General features: G+C 43.5%; 1 protein-coding gene across 2 annotated transcripts in view; it reads right to left on the reverse strand.

Annotated features, from left to right (window-relative positions):
* Positions 1 to 385: 385 nt before the first annotated feature.
* The window catches only part of gas2l3 (growth arrest-specific 2 like 3), a 31,420-nt gene continuing 14,504 nt past the window's right edge, over positions 386 to 17,301 (reverse strand). For both annotated transcript variants that reach the window (XM_050036195.1, XM_050036194.1), the window contains exons 2-9: positions 16,540 to 16,595; positions 10,044 to 10,230; positions 8,394 to 8,512; positions 7,906 to 8,047; positions 5,338 to 5,401; positions 5,116 to 5,257; positions 4,084 to 4,188; positions 386 to 3,030 (exon numbers count right to left, since the gene is read on the reverse strand). In XM_050036195.1, the coding sequence (XP_049892152.1) occupies positions 1,642 to 3,030; positions 4,084 to 4,188; positions 5,116 to 5,257; positions 5,338 to 5,401; positions 7,906 to 8,047; positions 8,394 to 8,512; positions 10,044 to 10,230; positions 16,540 to 16,563 (2,172 nt within the window). In that variant the 5' untranslated portion in view covers positions 16,564 to 16,595 and the 3' untranslated portion in view covers positions 386 to 1,641. The remainder of the gene's footprint in view (positions 3,031 to 4,083; positions 4,189 to 5,115; positions 5,258 to 5,337; positions 5,402 to 7,905; positions 8,048 to 8,393; positions 8,513 to 10,043; positions 10,231 to 16,539; positions 16,596 to 17,301) is intronic.

Here is a 17,301-nt window from a genome sequence, read left to right on the forward strand (position 1 = left end):
ACCAACTACACTCTCTAAATCTCCAGATATATGTAAATTGTTCCACTGATGTACTTTTCTTATTCTTCATGGCACAACTTACTCCTACTCTGTGCTTTTTATTGCATAGGTTTGCGATAAAGTTGCAGTTTTCCTCTGTGTGTGCAAGTAAACACTAGTTAGCCATTAGCATGTCACCTGTAGTTAGCATCATTACACATTCCTCTACATATTGCTAAGTACCTGTGTTGCTTTCTTTGTTTTTCCCCAAAGTCTGAATTCTTAGAGGAATTATTTAGGTATTCAGGCTAAGAGTTTTAAGGCTTTAGAAACAAATCCTCCAAAAACATTTGAAGCAACAACGTGCAACAGCATACCGTGTTAGACAAACTCAACATAGCCGAGATAACCTTTAAAACACTTGTCCATTTATTGATCAAAATGACAAAAGGTAGCTGGAACAAGAGACACAATCGACATTCAAATTCTGACAAACACGGCGGTTTCTGTAAAGTGCCAAACAAGAAACAAAAGCCTCACTGATAATATATATACTGTATATACTCACACATACACAAACACCACATAGAAAACTAGATTTTTAATACACACAAACATTAGAAACCATATAAAAACACGTCTATACAGAGTCGATTCTGCTCTGAAAGGGTTTTTAGAGTCTGTTAAAAAGAAAAGAGGCGTTTGATCAGTAGTTCATCTGCGACTCTGGATTCCTTTCTCTGAGGAACCAAAGTCATGAGTGCTCGTACACACTGTGCAATTTTCATCAGTAAAAACCATTACCCCCCCCCCCCCACCACCACCACCACCACCACCACCCACCGATCATCTAATACATTCTAATGCCGCTCAGAAATGAGACTTCTGATGAAGGCACACGACAGGAAGGCTTGTTCCCGATGACGCCTTGTCTGGTGCCATCGAGACAAACCTCCCACCTAGATATCATTTATACAAAAATCAGACAAGTATTACGTCTGGCTGTCCACCAGTGGAAAGTATGTTCTCACCAGGGAGAGAAATTCACCAGAAACCATGATTTGTGTTCCAGTTTCATCACTGAACTCCAGAAATTCCACAACTTTGGTAACCTGTTGGAGCAAACAGGACTCAGGAGCTGCTTTGCTACAATTAAAAACTGATCTGTGTCCTGCAGGTGTTCACCTAAGTGCGTTTTACTAAACCATGGCTGTATCCTGTCATGTTATGTTGAGCTATAAGAGCTTTGAGGTTAGTGTTTGAACTATAAAACTCCATCCTTTGTTCTGTAAAAGTCATTAGTAACAGCTGTACATGTATCCAAAATAAAAATGTAAACATTGTGCAAGTTGAAGTGTTAACCAGGTTAGCTGGCCTCTCAAAAAAAAAAAAAAAAAAAAAATCAACCATTAAATCACCGACGACACGTACAGAAACATCTTTGACCCTTTTGGATTAAAAAAAATAAAAGACTATTAAATAACATACAAAAACCAACAAAAATTAATTTGAAGACAAAAATAATGGTCAAATGTGAGAAGCGTTTTAATGAGGGTTAGTGATTAAAAAAAAAAGAGTCTGAGTTCCAACAAGTGCTGCTTTGTGGTAAGAAGCTGTGTGACCAGCCTGCTGGCTTTGGCGACGTCTCCAGAGACCGTCCCGTTACGTCTTCTGCCTCCTCCGACTGTTCATTTCAAAATAAGGCTCCTCACTTTTGCCTTTGCACTGTGGGAGCTTCTTGGCGACGCCCGGCTCGGTCTTGACGGCTTTGACGTTGGGGCTGGTTTTCTGAGGGGCCAGGACTGGTCCTGGAGTAGCTTCAGGTTTTAGAGTTGACTTCCCGTTGATGGGGTTGGTGGTGGCGGCTGCTGCTTGCTTTCGCCCCACCCTCTGAGCTGTGGCTGGTGTTTTCTGATTGGCTTTATTGGCGGGAGAAGGGCCTGTGTTGCACCCTGGGACCCGCCCGGGGACAGCAGCAGTGCCGCGTGGAGGGGCAGCAGCCGGCGCCTTGCTCGGGGCCGGCCCCTTGGCTTTGGCTGTGACCTCTTTGCTCTTCGGCAGAGAGCTAGTAGGTTTTGGCAGCACCGGGGAGGCTGTCCGTGAGCTGGGTGTGGGGGTCCGGGTTTGGGGAGTTGGCGTCGCTGCAGCTCTTGCGGCCGTCCGCACCCGCCTGGCTGCCTCTAGACGGAGGCGCGAGGCTGGGGAGCCGGGGCGGCGCTGTGCAAGGCGAGAGCGCTGGCTGGCGCCCGTTGGGGGCCGGGCATCTTTAGGGGTGGGTGCCCGTACTGGTGCAGTGACGGGGCGAGGCACAGAGGCAGCGATGGGGGTAGTGCAGGGGCTGGAGGGTTTGGGGCATTTGGAAGACGGCTCAGGGCAAACCGGGCTCCTTGGCTGAGAGAGGGGGCCGCGTTGTGGCGGTCTGAGCTTCTTTTTGGAGGAGGTGCTTGGCTCAGCAGGGGCAGGTGATGGAGCTGAGGATGGAGTCGAAGATGGAGTCAGCGCTCTGCGATGGAGCTGCGCACCCTGACACCCCGGGCTGGGAGACTGTTTGGAGGAGCTTCCCACAGGTGTAGAAGGCAGAGAGGAGGAACCTTTGGTGGTGATGGGCAGGGGCAGCTGGGTGGGCTTCCTGGGGGAAGAAGGCGCCTGCAGGTTCTTCTTGGGTGCTGTGGCAGCACCCTTTCTGGGCAAAGTGGGCGTGCAGGCCGGGGAGGCGGCGTAGGACCGACACGTCTGACCTGCGGCATTTGTAGATGCTGGCTTACAAGCCGAGCCTGAGGAAGAAGAAGACGATGAGGTGGAGGAGGAAGAGGAGGATGAGGAGGAGATGAGGTTGTTGACAGCAGCGAGGGGGTCCATGTCAGGAGGAGGGGGTGGGGCTGCGTTGCCGTGGTGACCTCCCAGGCTGGGGGGGCCTTTCTGGAAGGCCAGGATCTTCTGCTCCAGAGTGGTGAACTGCAGCACTCGCAGAGGGTCGTATTTCATTAGGAAGCCGCGCAGTGTGTCCCAGCCGCCGCCGACACGCACCATCACATGTTTACCATGGAGCATCTGGAGGGAAATAAATTTGGATATAAAATGTCATCACTTTATCATATATCCTGTTAGACATTTGTGTGCAATTTTGTCATAATTAGCGTATTAATTCTTGAGTTATGCCCAAAACATGTCTCGTGAGGTCACAGTGACGAGCAAAATGTAGTGGCTTCATTGTTGAGTCCAAGCGGACGTTTGTGCTAACTTTAAAGAAATTCCCTTAAGGCGTTCTTGAGATATTGCATTCATTAGAATGGGACAGACGGACAACCCAAAAACACTTCGCCTTTGGCGTGGAGGCATAAACATCACAGATCTATGTGGGAGATCAAAAATCAACAGTGACATATTCCCTCCCAAAATAGCTGCTGTGGATCTATAAATGAGCCTCTCTGTCCTGAGGCTTGGCACCATGGACAGCAGAGTAATTATGATGTAATCGCCTAATGCAATCCGCCGCTACGCGCTGTAACGAGCTTATATGTGTCCAATCACAGCCTCTGGTGATGGAATGAAGACTCCTGCGCTCTTCATCTCTGCCAGAGCTCACACACACACACACACACACACAACAAAGCTTGTGCTGCCAGAGTGTGTCCTACTACGTATCCTAATAGGATATAAACACAGTATTTATAGTTGTACTACTATAGACCGACTTACTGTGATGTCACACTACAACAACAATCACTTCTAGATAGGCTGGCAATTGATTTGGATTAAGGAGATATGTAAAACTGGCAAACTTGTTAATTTGTGTTGACATTGTTAGCCCTAACTTTAACGTTAAAAGATACAGTTATGAACATGGTGGTTAGACCAGACTGACATGTTGTTGTGTGTATTTTATGCAGTAGTAGTATGTCCTGATTGTGTGCATACTGCAACATCAACATCAAAATGTGTGAACTTCAAAAGCCTGGACACGACCAGGCAGCTACTTCTGAATGAGACAGCTTGGTGACTGACTGGATTGTCTGGAGTACTGAAGTGAGCCAACACATGAGTCTGCTCCCACTGCAGAGATTTGTGTGTGTGTGCGCGTGTGTGTGTGTTCAGAGCACTCACCCGAATAAAGAGGGTCTTGTCTCCCAGTCTGTAGCGTCCCTCAGACAGGTACTCAATGGACACTCTGTTGGCGCAGTTGCAGGGTGGATCGTCCATGCCGTGCTCCTACAAAGAGGACAATAGGGGATCATAAGGCGGCCATGTTGGAGGTCTTATTGGCAGAAATAGTGGAGTCTCTTTATAGACATATGATGTAGTTATTTCATTTTAGATGATCCAGCGTCACCTCAAATGGCTGGAAAACAGCGATGCATTTAAGGACCTCCAGTTTTTGCTGCTGCATAAGTGAGCAGTGAGACATGTCTTGTTAAAACTTGTCTCCAAATATGAGATGAAAGTGACAAAGTGATGAAGACACACTGGACTAAAATAACTGCAAACATCAGTTTACCAGCTGCTGATTTGTATCTGAAAAAAAGGGAAAATGCATTTGGTAATAAATACTCTAGTCAGTGGATGCTTTTATCCAAACTGCCTTCCACTTCAATGAGTGCAGCTATTTTTAGCCCAGTTGTCTCCTCTGGGAATAAAACCCCAACCCTGACAGTGTTTTACCTGCTGATCTGGACAGGGGAGTAAATAAACCCACCCAACGCTGATGGTGTCCATCAGAAATTATTCAGAAGGTGTTTATTTACTCTGCTACATAAACAGAGAGTTCATCCCTGTGTTTGGCATCCATGTGGCTGTGAGAGTGAGTCACAGGGCGCCGGCAGAGCGTCACGTGGTCAGCTGTGATGCGTCATACCCTGTGGGGCGCCGATGAAGCCTCAACTGGGTCGCACATGGACCACCTATGTGATGCTAACGTGATCAGCTGTAGCCCTTCGACGCTCGTTTGTGCTCGTTTGTGTGGTGAACACTGTCATCTACACTGACGTTAGATGACAGCTCACCAATATCTGAAGTATTTCGGGGGCAGCAACTGGATCAGCTAACACTTCCTACCTTCAGGTTTTATGTTCTGTATGTTTAAAAACAGTGCAGTGTTTATTTCCTGTTCATATGCTCCAGCTGTCAGTCAGAACTCACCCCTGCCTGGTAGAGGCCGCCGTGCTGGCAGCAAACGCTGAAGGTTTTCACGGCTGGCGGCGGCTCCTCTGTCATCAGCAGAGTCTCCTCCAACTCAATCTCCTTCTCCAGCTTCACCAGCACAGGAGGCTCCACACCGTACCTGGGAGGCACATAGCACAGGTTACAAGTGCACCTTTGGCCCTAAAATATTCAACCAATCACTTATTGATTCCGACTTACTTGGAAACGATGCGGCCGATCTCCAACAGACAGAGACAAACTTGCCGAGGCTCCTTGTGCAGCACTGAGGCAGAAAACACAACAATTAACAGTAAAATAGTGAGAACAAGCAGCTGCCATCTCTGCTTTCTGTACAGAAACACAACTGGAATGCAAGGACGGAGGATGAGGTGCAACAAAATTCCCGTGTAACTTTCTAAAACGTGACACTATGAGCACATAAGATAAAGTTAGTTATTCCCTGAGGGGCTGTTGGGTGATTCATGCAGAAGAGAACAGAGCATTGGGGGTGAACAGCACAACTTTACAGTCACACAAGGACATTCATTAAACAAAAATATATAGTGAGGAGTAAGAGAATCGCAGCACACAGAGAGGTATGGCTTTGTTTCTAAATCGCTCCAATTCGTTTTTTTGGAGAGCCATTACTTGTAATGAAGTGATCCCCCATAGTGGGTACTCAAGGCGATTGCACTCCACAGCAGATCCTATTAAACCATTAAGAAGTAAGGCTTAAACAACAGAGCTCTGCAAAGTTATGAGGAGCTTACAGCCACAGTCTTGTCTGTTTTACACAGTTAACATCCTCGAAATAAAGCTCAATATTAGCTCCAAAACATGTGGTAATTAAATTCATGTTAGCCTGTGTTCTTATTAAAAAGAAGAGAGATCCAGATAGATCTATATCCTAGCAAATATTTAAACAAACTCCTTATAGGAGCTGTTTCCAACATTCAGAGGGTATCTATGATTTAGAGGTTGTCTGCACAAGGCTCTCAACATGAAGATGGCAGAGCAGGGGGCTAGCAGTTAACAGTGCTAACAGCATAAACAGTTCTGAGAACGTGAACAGTTCTAACAGGGTGAACACTGCTAACGGCGTGAACGGTGCCAGCAGTGTGAATGGTGCTAACAGTGTGAACAGTGTTAGTAGCCTGAACAGAGCTAACAGTGTCAACAGTGCCAACAGCGTGAACAGCACTAACAGTGTGAACAGCACTAATAGCATGAATACTGCTTATGGTGTAAATGGTGCTAACAGAATAACAGTGTTAACAATGTGAATGGTGCTGACAGCATAAACAGTGTTAATAACGACAACAGTGCTAACGGCATGAATGGAGAAACTGGAGGGTTGCTGCTTTGCAATAACCATCTCTGCAGTATCGAGTTCCCAACCATACAACCATCCCATTAATTGTGAGCAGCACCATTGGTCGCAAGCACACCAATTGGCACACACAACTGTCAATCATGACGTCAGACCCCTTTTTATAGCATCAAATAACTGGTTAAAACCAGAACTTATCAAAACAACAAACAAACAGACATTAGTGTGCTTGGATCTGTTAGTCTGGCTCAGATCTCATCTGCTAACATGGAGGGGGCAGGGTTTATGGCCTATCCTACAGCCAGACACCAAAGGGCGATCAAGATGTTTTGGCTTCACTTTTGGGGAACTGTTATGTAGTCCATCTTTATTGCACAGTCCATGATCTTTACATTGCAAATAGTGGTTTGCTGCTGTATCCATGCTCTGCCGTATATAGAACCTTAGAGGATTTGTCTGGTCTTGCACAGGACTGCACCGCACTCTGGTGTTGGCCTGATTTTAAAACTGTCTTGGACTCACCCAATGCTCACTAAAGAAATGAAAGCTGAAGAGGAAAAATAGGGGAAGAATTTTCCAATAGGTAAACGGTGGCCAAGCACCTGCAGGAAAACTCATCATGATAGAGTTTCCAAAGTTTTCAAATTCAAAAGTATGGCTTGGCCAATGTGAGACAGGTGTAACAAAGTTATTTGGACTATTTTGTTGCACTTTGATCCCCCTAAAATAAAAGATTTACCAGAGGATTAACGTGACATTTTTTCGTTCTGCTTGCTTGGATAAACAAAACTTGAACTTTGATTCCTTCAACTTTGCAGTACTAACTGCGCCCTTTACTGGGAATTTTTATCTGGTTGTTTAAGCGGTAGGATTATGTCAAACTATGTAAATCTTTGCCAGAGCACCAGGAGAAGAACTTTAATAAGTTACTGTGGGTGCTTGTAACAACAGAGATTCATACCTACATGACCAGGAAAGGGTTGCCAGGTCATATCAGCTGAAAACAAAGTTGTTGTTTCAAAAAAACAGTCACATTTAGCTGGACTTTAACAAAATTAAAGCTGCTTTACATGAACTGAGGGAAAGGCTGAAGCCAACATGAGAGTTTGAATAGAAAGTCAATTTGAAAAAAGACACTGCGGGCTAATTTGGCCTTTTTTCCATCCATTATCTGTAACCGCTTATCCTTTACAGGGTCACAGGGGGCTGGAGTCAATCCCAGCTGACTGTAAATATAGATTTTTGAAATTCTATCTATGGCCATTTGTCATTGGACGAGTATTATACCACAACTTGAAATGGATGTAATGGATTACACATCTGTGCCATTTTTTTCATGACAAGAGAGAGGCATTGTGCATCTACAGCAATAAAAAATACCAATAGAAAGGATGCATTTAGTCCGGAAAAGATGAAAAAAGTTACATAGTTTCAGTGATATTTGCTGCAGCTCTTACCGAGGCCCTCTGACTCGAACAGATAAGTCTCCTCCACACCGATGTGGCGGCACCAGGCCAGGAAGTTGGCGGTGTTGTCACGAGCGAAGAAGGAACCCGGAGAGGCGTCCCGTTTACATGCAATCTTCCGTGTAGGGAAGAGCTGTTGGGAAAAATAAACTATAAATCATCCTCATCATTAAACTCAGTGTGGACATGTAGTTAACACGTAAATGAGGATTAAAATGTACAAAAAATATAGACAGGTTAATGTTCATGTGAGATGTTTGCACACATGGAGGATGGAAAACAAATGACAGAGCTTGCAGGGAGATCATCATGACATTTTGATTTACAACAGCAGGAATTTAATGCGCGTTAACTCAGTCAGAGATTTGTTCATAGTGTGACCTGCAGAGCCCTCCCCGAACATCCCCCCCATGTGTGAGCATGAAAGCTGCCCTTTGGATGACAGTCCTAGCTATTTTCATCGCTGCCGTGTGACTCACCTTGCAGAGTGCGGAGGGGCAGCTCTGGGCGATCTTGGTCTGCAGCACACCGATAAGCTGGCAGAGCTTCACACCGTTATTCAGCTCCTCCATGAAGAACTCTGCTCTCACCTCTTCGCCTGGAAAAGTGAAAAGATACAGAATTAAATGCAAAAATCATCCTTTTATTTGCAAGATAATAGATGAAATTAACAAAACTAAAAGATAAATTAATACAATTACAGCCCAGATTTAACAAAAAAAAAAATCCTTCTTCACTTTGCAGTTTTTCTTCTTCTTCAGTGTCCTTTGTCGTAAGACCTTACAAAAAGACTGCACATTAACAGTTGCCTTTCAACAGAGGACTCCTTAAGGACTTATGGCTCTCCCACGACCCCTTATTGTAAATCACCGCCCTAGGAAACTAAACAAAGGCCATCTGAACTGAATTCATATTGGGAACAAAATCCAAAATAGCCATAACACTAAGTGACAAAAGATTGCCCCACAAAAGTTTATTTGTCAACTACAACAGCCAAGCCTCCGGGCGTGAAACTTTACCCGCGGCACGCCACCTGTTTCTGCAGCATCCGGCCCCTCTGGATCGACGACCAGATCGGTCAGACAGTTAAAAAATGTGGGATACAGGTCATCACGGTCACGCTACCAATAACTCTTGTTGAGTGTTTAGTACCTGCCCACATTCCTCATGAGAAAAACTTCAGCTTCTAAAAAAAAAAAACAGTTTCACCAGTTGACAATAGAGTCAGTTTCCAGTCAGCTTCAGTTTCCTCACTGCTCCATTGTATGGCAAGGGACAATACATGTCAGTATAATAGTAGAGACGGATGAGATGAGGGATTTTGTTCCACTCTTGTTTCTATGGTTTGCTAAGGCACTGTTGGAAATGGCAGCATCCAAATCCAATTACATGGGAGACCTGTGTCAATTGTGCTTTGGTATTTTCCTAGCCTCCAGGGGGAAACTGTGCACAGTGTTGATTCACATTTGCACAGGTTGCCATTACAGCAACTACAATACACCAGAAAGAGAAAAATCAACATTTGTCTTCAGCAAAATATGTCAAAATGAAAAAATACCAGGCAGTCAGAGGGGCCAAATTCCAACCCTACGTATTTCATGTACATTAAGAACAGTGTTGCCTCTTTTTAGATTGCACGAGTGAAAATTAGACATCCTTAACATTTGTTGTGTTACAGTTCAGAATGATGAAGACAGTTGGAGAACAAACAGGTACAAAATAGGATGTAGGCTCTGCAGCACTGATCCTAAAACCTATGGCCCCAAGCCAAATCTGGGCTACAATTGAGTGCCAAGTGGCCTGCTGACCATTTTGTAATTCACAATGAAAACAAACCAATTCACATTGGGATTGTTTTTGTGTATTTTGAATGAAAATAAGGTGCTATAGTTTATAGAAAAAACATTAAAATATAGATCACTTCTTACCTTGACAACTTTCATGTTGTCCCTAAATTATGTAGAGATTTTTAGTCATTCAATTATCCTAAAAAATAGTGCATATAGCTGGCATTCATGGGAGAAAAATCCCCCCTGGACCCTCTTTGGTTTAGGCTGAGCCCTGAATGTTTACATCTGGTTCCGCCCCTGGACAAAACCAGTAGTTCATATCCAACATGCAGCTCTTACCCAGCATGCCGGTGAGCCAAATGGCCAGGTCCTCCTGCATGGGCACCAGGGTGGCCTCATGTCGCACTGCCAGCCACTGGTCGTACTGGAAGACATCTGCGAGGCCGGGGCCGTGCCGCTGTGCTAGTGGGCTGCGAGGGCTCCTGGGGCTCAGCAAAGGGGCGTCGAACTTCTCGCCGAACCATACCTGGAGACGAGAAGGGAAAAGCAAGGACGATTGGTAACCGTTTATGGATTCAACAAAAATCAAGGTGTTCTAGGGTTGTCATGATACCAGAATTTTAAACTTCGATGCAATCCTTGTCCTAGGCACACTTTCTTTCTTTATTCTTTATTAACAGAAAAGTCACTGAACACACGCCTCCAGTCAGGTGGTGGGTTCGTTGCTGAAGAGAACAACGTAACAGCCATAGATGTAGCCTTAGGTTGAAAATCTCATTGTTGATCTGTCTTTTCTTTAAATAGCTTCGGTACTTTCGATACTATCAAATGTATAATCAACAGAGATCGTATCTTTTTAGAACCAAGGTATCAAAAAACTGTCGTAGTTGTAGTATTTGACAACTTTAAGGTGTTCTATGGGAAAAAATGGAAGTAACCACCAAGATCTCGGAGGAGGATCAAATTAATACGGTCTACATCATCTCCCTGTATGACTCAAAGGATTAGAAACACAAACCCGAAACTCTGACAGAATGTTTAGAACAGATTAGTCGCAGTAAGTGGGCGGCCACACTAATCTGATCTGAGTGCTACTCCCTCACTTAGTCATGGTTTTAAGATATTAAAGAAATACTTGCAGAACCAATTTACTCTCTTCACTGAGGCGTTGTGAGATAAGTCTGGGCATGTCCTCACTTCACTGTACAACAGACGTTGACAAACCTATAGAATATATTGGTATGGATGGTTTTTATTTAACCCTGAGTATAGCTTTGCAGTTTCTCCACAGGCAGCAGTCTCTATGAGCCAACGCATTATCATACTCTAGTTACCACTCAGCTTTGCTCTGTGAGAATATCAGAGGAATTTTAGTGACCCATCCATGCAGAGAGGACGTGTCAGGGATGCCGTCATACCACACTTCACTTCTATGCTCTGCAGCGCGCTCTAACACTGCCACTGGGCCTGCTAACCACTGTGGTTTACTCGGAGTAAAAACCACAGCCTCAGCTTTATCTCTAACCCCACTATTATATTTTTTAACATCTTTCATTGTCCACTGTAAGAGTCACTACCTCAGACATTATTATTTTTTCTTTCGTTGCAAATCCTACAGTCTCTGCTTTCCTTTTTAAAGGCTTTTGCACTTGACTGCTTAAATGGGTGTCTTGCAATGGTTCACAATGCACAGCTCAGTGCCTGGAGCGAGCTGCTGATCACTGATGTCCCATCATATCCATCTCTATTGTCACACCCTTCCCTCCCATTCCCTTCTCTCTCATACTCCAGCCCTGCACTGTCTTTTACACTGACAATTCACTAAGGCTTTGATATGAAGGAGAGGTGGAAAATAATACTGGGATACTGAATGATAAGGGCTTCTATTCCTCGAAAAATGCATGTACTTTATATTTACAAAATAGCTATGTTGTTTCATATCAACTTTTTAATTGTTTGCAGGAGACAGGAGGGGCAATCTAGAAACCAGCAGCAGATGTGCACTTCTTGTCCAGACATTACATAACTCTCTTCTGGATGACCCCCTCCTCCCGTCCAGTTTGTTGACATCTGTTTAAGATACAGCCCTTAATCTTTGCATCCATCACATGTCATCGAGCAATAATGAGACATTGCATCCACTGTGGTGAATGGGCCATTGTGCTTAAAACAAGGCTCCGTCTTGTTGGGGACTTAAAGTCATAGTGTTGGTTCGGCCAACAAACAGGAAACCTTGTGGCTAGTCGAACAGAGAGACTGTTATACAGTAATGTACTGTTGCTGATAATCAGAGCCGCCCCACATACTGCATGTGATGCTTTGACTGTGTGTGCATATACACACTATATACTATCGAATAATAATCTGAGCCTGTCAGTGGCAAAAACAAGCACCTTTAGTGTTTACTGTTTTGCAGCTGCTGGCTGCAGCAGTCTGAGTCAATATCGGACAAATTTCAAAAATTGTTGTTCCCACTAGTCACTTAGTTACGAAGACATGGGAAAATTGGGTCTAGGTTGAAAAATACCAAGGTGACCCTTTAAAGCTAAACGTTTCAGCCTAATAAGGGGTTTTTATTTTACAGAGACAGATTAACTGCAAATAGCGAAGACATTTTAACTTCAAGGGGCTACTCCAATGACTTATTATTGCACTTCTATAAAAATTGGGGGATTCTCAAGTCGTCCACGTCCTAAATACCCACTTCTTTCAAACCCTACTTCTCTAGCTTATAAAGCAGTCTTTTCATTAAAAAATTTAGGTCTCCGGCCCAAGTCGAGATTACTATGATGACATGATCATTATAGGGCCGTTTTCCCAGGGTGAGTTGTACTCATCATGACAAGTAAACTGAACTTCAAGCCCCTTTAACATTCAACTTGAGGGAACTTTGACTCATTTGACTAATTTAATAAATTCAATGTGTAATTTGATTGTCTGGAGAAAAGTCCTCAGGGCACTTGGTTAGCTAAGTATTCGGGACTAATGTTTAGAATAAACGTCAAAAGGGGACATCACTGCCTTGGGAAAGTTTTTTTTTTTTTTAAATTCCAAACTCGTCCCCATTGGGGTGACCTTTGAACCCACAAGGGGCTGAGGGAACCTGCACATAAAACACCTGATGTTCGAAACCGAAAAGGTTACCTCACTTCAAAAGGGATGAGCTGACCCACACGTACACACTGACACTTGTACGCACATGCACATTACATAACACGGTTCAGAAGGGCAAGCTGCCTGCGGTGAATGTCGGGTTCACAACAACATATGTGTTTTTCTCGACATCCAGCTAATCAGAAAATAAGGCCGCGTAGTGTAGCATATTGAGGTTATGTAAAAGATGACTGAACAGTGAGATAATCCAGTCTCTCACTCTGTCACCTGACTGTATGAAGGTTCACAGAGAACATTCGGCTTTACAGCACAATAGTTTTGTAAACTTAAACCTGCACTACATTAATCTTTTTTTCTTTCACTACTTTGGCCTCATGAGGTGCTGGAATGTGGGTAATCCTGGTGTGAAATGCAACATACTGAAAGGCCTGTATGTTTATTTACGCTTTAGGAGTTTAACTGATACTCTTAACCTGAGCCACTTACACCAAGGATGACTAAACTCCCTGAAACAATAGTCAATAGCAGGAAGGTAACAGGGCAAAGCAGGATGTAGTAATATTCCAAAAATCCACTGTTGACATTTAGAGAATAAACATATTCGTCAGGTTTTCTTGTAGTATTATGATTTTCTCTTCTTCCTCATTATATAAGCTGTTCTCATGACCGTATCATATGTTCACATTAGTACAAAACATGTTCGTCACACCATATGTCAATGATGTTTATGAAGCTTGTCAGCACAGCACAAGTTAAATGATACCAGCATGCCCTCCCACTACTTTATTAAATATAAAGTATTGTTTCCATCTTTGCAATTACTTCAGCTATTCCAATTTTCTGACTTCCCATGGCCTGGTGGTTACCTTTGACCTTTCAGGGTCATCACTAAACCCAGAGCTGTTTGGTTTGGCCAAGCTGAAATAACGAGGTCATGTTGCTCTTCAAATACTGAGAGCTCCTTGGGCATTCGAATTGGTAAGTGTGTGTGTGTGTGTGTGTGTGTGTGTGTGTGTGTGTGTGTGTGAATGAGTGAGAGAGAGAGTTTTTACTGCTACCTGATAAGAGACGCTACAAGGAGACAACACCACCCCCACAGTCCTGCTCATTGATGCACATCTGTATGAACTGAGGCTGGGCAATATATCAATAAATTTCAATGTGTAAAATAGGGATGTCAAAGGTTCCATTATTCAGCTAACCATAGAGAATATTTTTGAGAGGTTACGCATGTCAAGTCTGTAAATAAATTTTGCTACTCTTCAGTTTACAGCACTGTGTACCACCCAGGTCTGGTAGAAGCTAGCTCATTCAGCAATTACCGCTAGTAACGTCATCTGGACTCAGCAGCATCACTGTGGAAATAATGTACCCACCGTCCAGTGTCCCTCCAGGTCACACCGGTGAGTAAAGCAGCTCAATTTTGAGCCGCAAACCCCCTTTTTATGTGTTATCACTGTTAGCTCTGTTAGCAGTGTCAGCACAGCAAGTGGTGCTAACATTGTTAACAATGCTAATGGGGTTTAGCAGGTCAAAATGAGGCCACTACCTCATAGCGGTGACCTGGGTGGAGACTGAAGGGTGGCTACCATGTTTCTGCCGCAACACATTACCAGCAGTAATAATAAGCAGCGCTGCTAGCTAGCTCTCACCCGACCCAGGTGATGCGCAGTGCAGAGCAGCCAAAGCTAACGTAAGCTAGCCAGTGGATACGGGAGGGTGGGTATTGGGTACTAGTGGGCTATTTCAATAAAGCCAACAGAAAATAAAATAAATAGGCAAGACATTTACATCAAACATAAAAATTTCATCACCTATAAATGGGAATTGCTTTAAAGTTTGGCACTAAAGCTCACTGAGTCAAAGGAGTGCCAATTTCATGTCTTTTTTTTTTTTTCTTAAAAAAGATCTGATTAGTTATGGGCTATGGGTGTTGGGCCAACAAAAGCAAAATTAACTGAAACAGCTATCACAATGTTTTGACCAAATACCTCTATTGACATTGCCGTAATATTGTAGGATTGGCTCTTAGTGCCAATATTACAATATTGCTGTAATATCAATAAAAGGTATTTGGTCAAAAACATTGTGATAGCTGATTTTCTCCATATCTTTCAGCCCTAGTATATACTCTGTGAACTTGAACTAAAGGATGACATGTTGACAAAATCTTAACAGCATCAGCTAAACTCAGAAACACTGTCAAACTAAAAACAAGGATTTTTTTCTTAGCTTTGTTTCACAAGGTTTTAACCACACAGCAACAATTTGGAGCCAACACAAAAGATTTCAAAGGTTTTCTCAGACATCCACAAGATCAAAAGATCAAAACCAGCAGACATTATATATTACAATGGGTTTTAGTGTTGCTAAATAGATGTGCGCATATGCTACTTATACTTCCATGAGTGCATCCATTTTCAGCATGGGTGAACGGAGCAGTCAGAGTGTGACCGGTTATCGAATGTGACTGTGCGCTACATGGGCACTGAAGCTCTGAGCTGAGCTGGGGAAGTAGCTGCAGTGTTACTGTCTCTGCAGCATCCCAACAGACTGATATGGATCAATACCCTCACAGGGTGCCTTTGATAACAGGCAATATCATCCACTTTGTTCTAGATTTCTTCTTTTGTTTTATGTGTTTCTCAAACACACATTAATTGTGCGCACAATTGCAGACAGTCACTGTTATTTCTTTAGTATTGAATGGGAATAAGGAGTACTTGTGTAAAAACAAGTTCAACAAAAAAGGGAAGAAAGACAAGAAAAAAAACAGTAAGTGTCCTTTAGGGGTTACTACTCTTACCAATATTTAAGATTAAATAACAGCGATTTGGGGAAACATATGGCAACCTACAGAGATAATGCACCATATAAACCGATCTAAATATCTCCTGGCACAGACAAACCTAATTAAAACTATCTTTTGGGGTTAATCCGGAGCATCTGAAGCTCGAGCATCCAACCGCAGCTCATCAACAACTCTGTAGAAGCTCTTCACAGCCTCGTCAACACATCGGCATCAGTCTGAGACGTTTCCTGCCACATGTTATGTGCACAGCACTGGGATGCATATTTTGCATACCCACAGTCCAAGACGGGTGGGGAGAGCCAGGACTTTCCAAACCAGATGACAGAGGAAAGCCCTCCTCAATGAGGTGCTGCCATGTGACAAATCTGTAACACGATACGTTTGTTGTTTTGGGTTTTGGGATGGCTGAGATGTCGTTGCTGGGAGGGAAAGGGAAAAAGTGTTGCACATTCCACCCACTCCCCGTAAAAAATGTGCGGAGAAACTCCTCGGGGTCCGAGGGGAGGAACGTCAGACATGCATAACAAAAACAAGATGGCATGCTGTAACACAGGTGGGCTCCCGCAGTTGTTGAGTTGAAGACAAATGTCTGTGCTTCTTTATTTAAGTGGAACAACTCCAGCACTGTCTCAAAACCTTTCCCCCAATTTGGCACACAGATTGGTGACTCACTGCCTGGACACTAAGAACGGTACTGATTGACCACAAGAAGGCTCCATAACAAGGACTCAAAGTCAAGTTCAGCCCCACTGCAATGTGGAGATTTGAATCTAATCTACTGTTGTGTTGAGACTTGAAGAAATCACAGCTGTGTGAAGGTTTCTTCTGCTCACAATGGGCTGAAAAACTAAATTTCTCCTCTGGCCAATCAAAGTACATCTAATCCAGTCTAGATGGTGATGAACCTACCTGGATGCCAGTCTGGACAGCCATGACTGCGATCACAGATGATTCACTTCTTCATTCTGTGGAGAGATAAGACAGAGACTTGGTTCAAAACAAGATCATATCAAAAATATCAGACGTACTTCTTTCAAGCTGTAGTTCAGACAGTGTGAATAAGAATGTTCAGATTGTTGCCTCTGGGTTTCTTCTCATGTTATCTGATTGTGGGCTAGGCAGGCAGTTCTACAGAGACAGTTTGATGTTAAAAAAAATCCTTTGTTATTTTCTTGCCAAGAGTTAGACAAGAAAATCGATACCAGTGTCATGTCTGTGTTCAAGTAAAGCCAGATAGTGATTAGCTTAGCTTTTACTAAAGGCTATAAGCAGGGGAAAACAAGGGATTTGGATAATGTAACTATTTCTTGGTGAAGAACATGGATGTAGTGTTATTTGTTTGAGCGCAACTATGACACATGCATGGTTGAGCTCCGGTTCCTACAGTGGCAGGTTTACATACATTCGTCAACCGCATCAATAAAATGTAAGGGTGTTTCGCTGCCTTTTCATCTTTACCAGTTAACAGCAGAGAAAAAAATAATTAAATTCACTGTGCTGCTCAAAGGCTACCACCAGCAGCTACCAGCAACTTTTAAGATGGTATGTTTTCTTGCACATTACTCAGCAAATCAAACACACCATAAATGTCAATATGACAAGTTCGACCATTCCATTTGTTTTTACTGTCTCTCTTTTAGGTCTGACCCAAATGCTTTGAAGCTTATATCA

This window comes from Epinephelus moara, chromosome 23, assembly GCF_006386435.1.
Source record: "Epinephelus moara isolate mb chromosome 23, YSFRI_EMoa_1.0, whole genome shotgun sequence".
NCBI lineage: Eukaryota > Metazoa > Chordata > Actinopteri > Perciformes > Serranidae > Epinephelus > Epinephelus moara.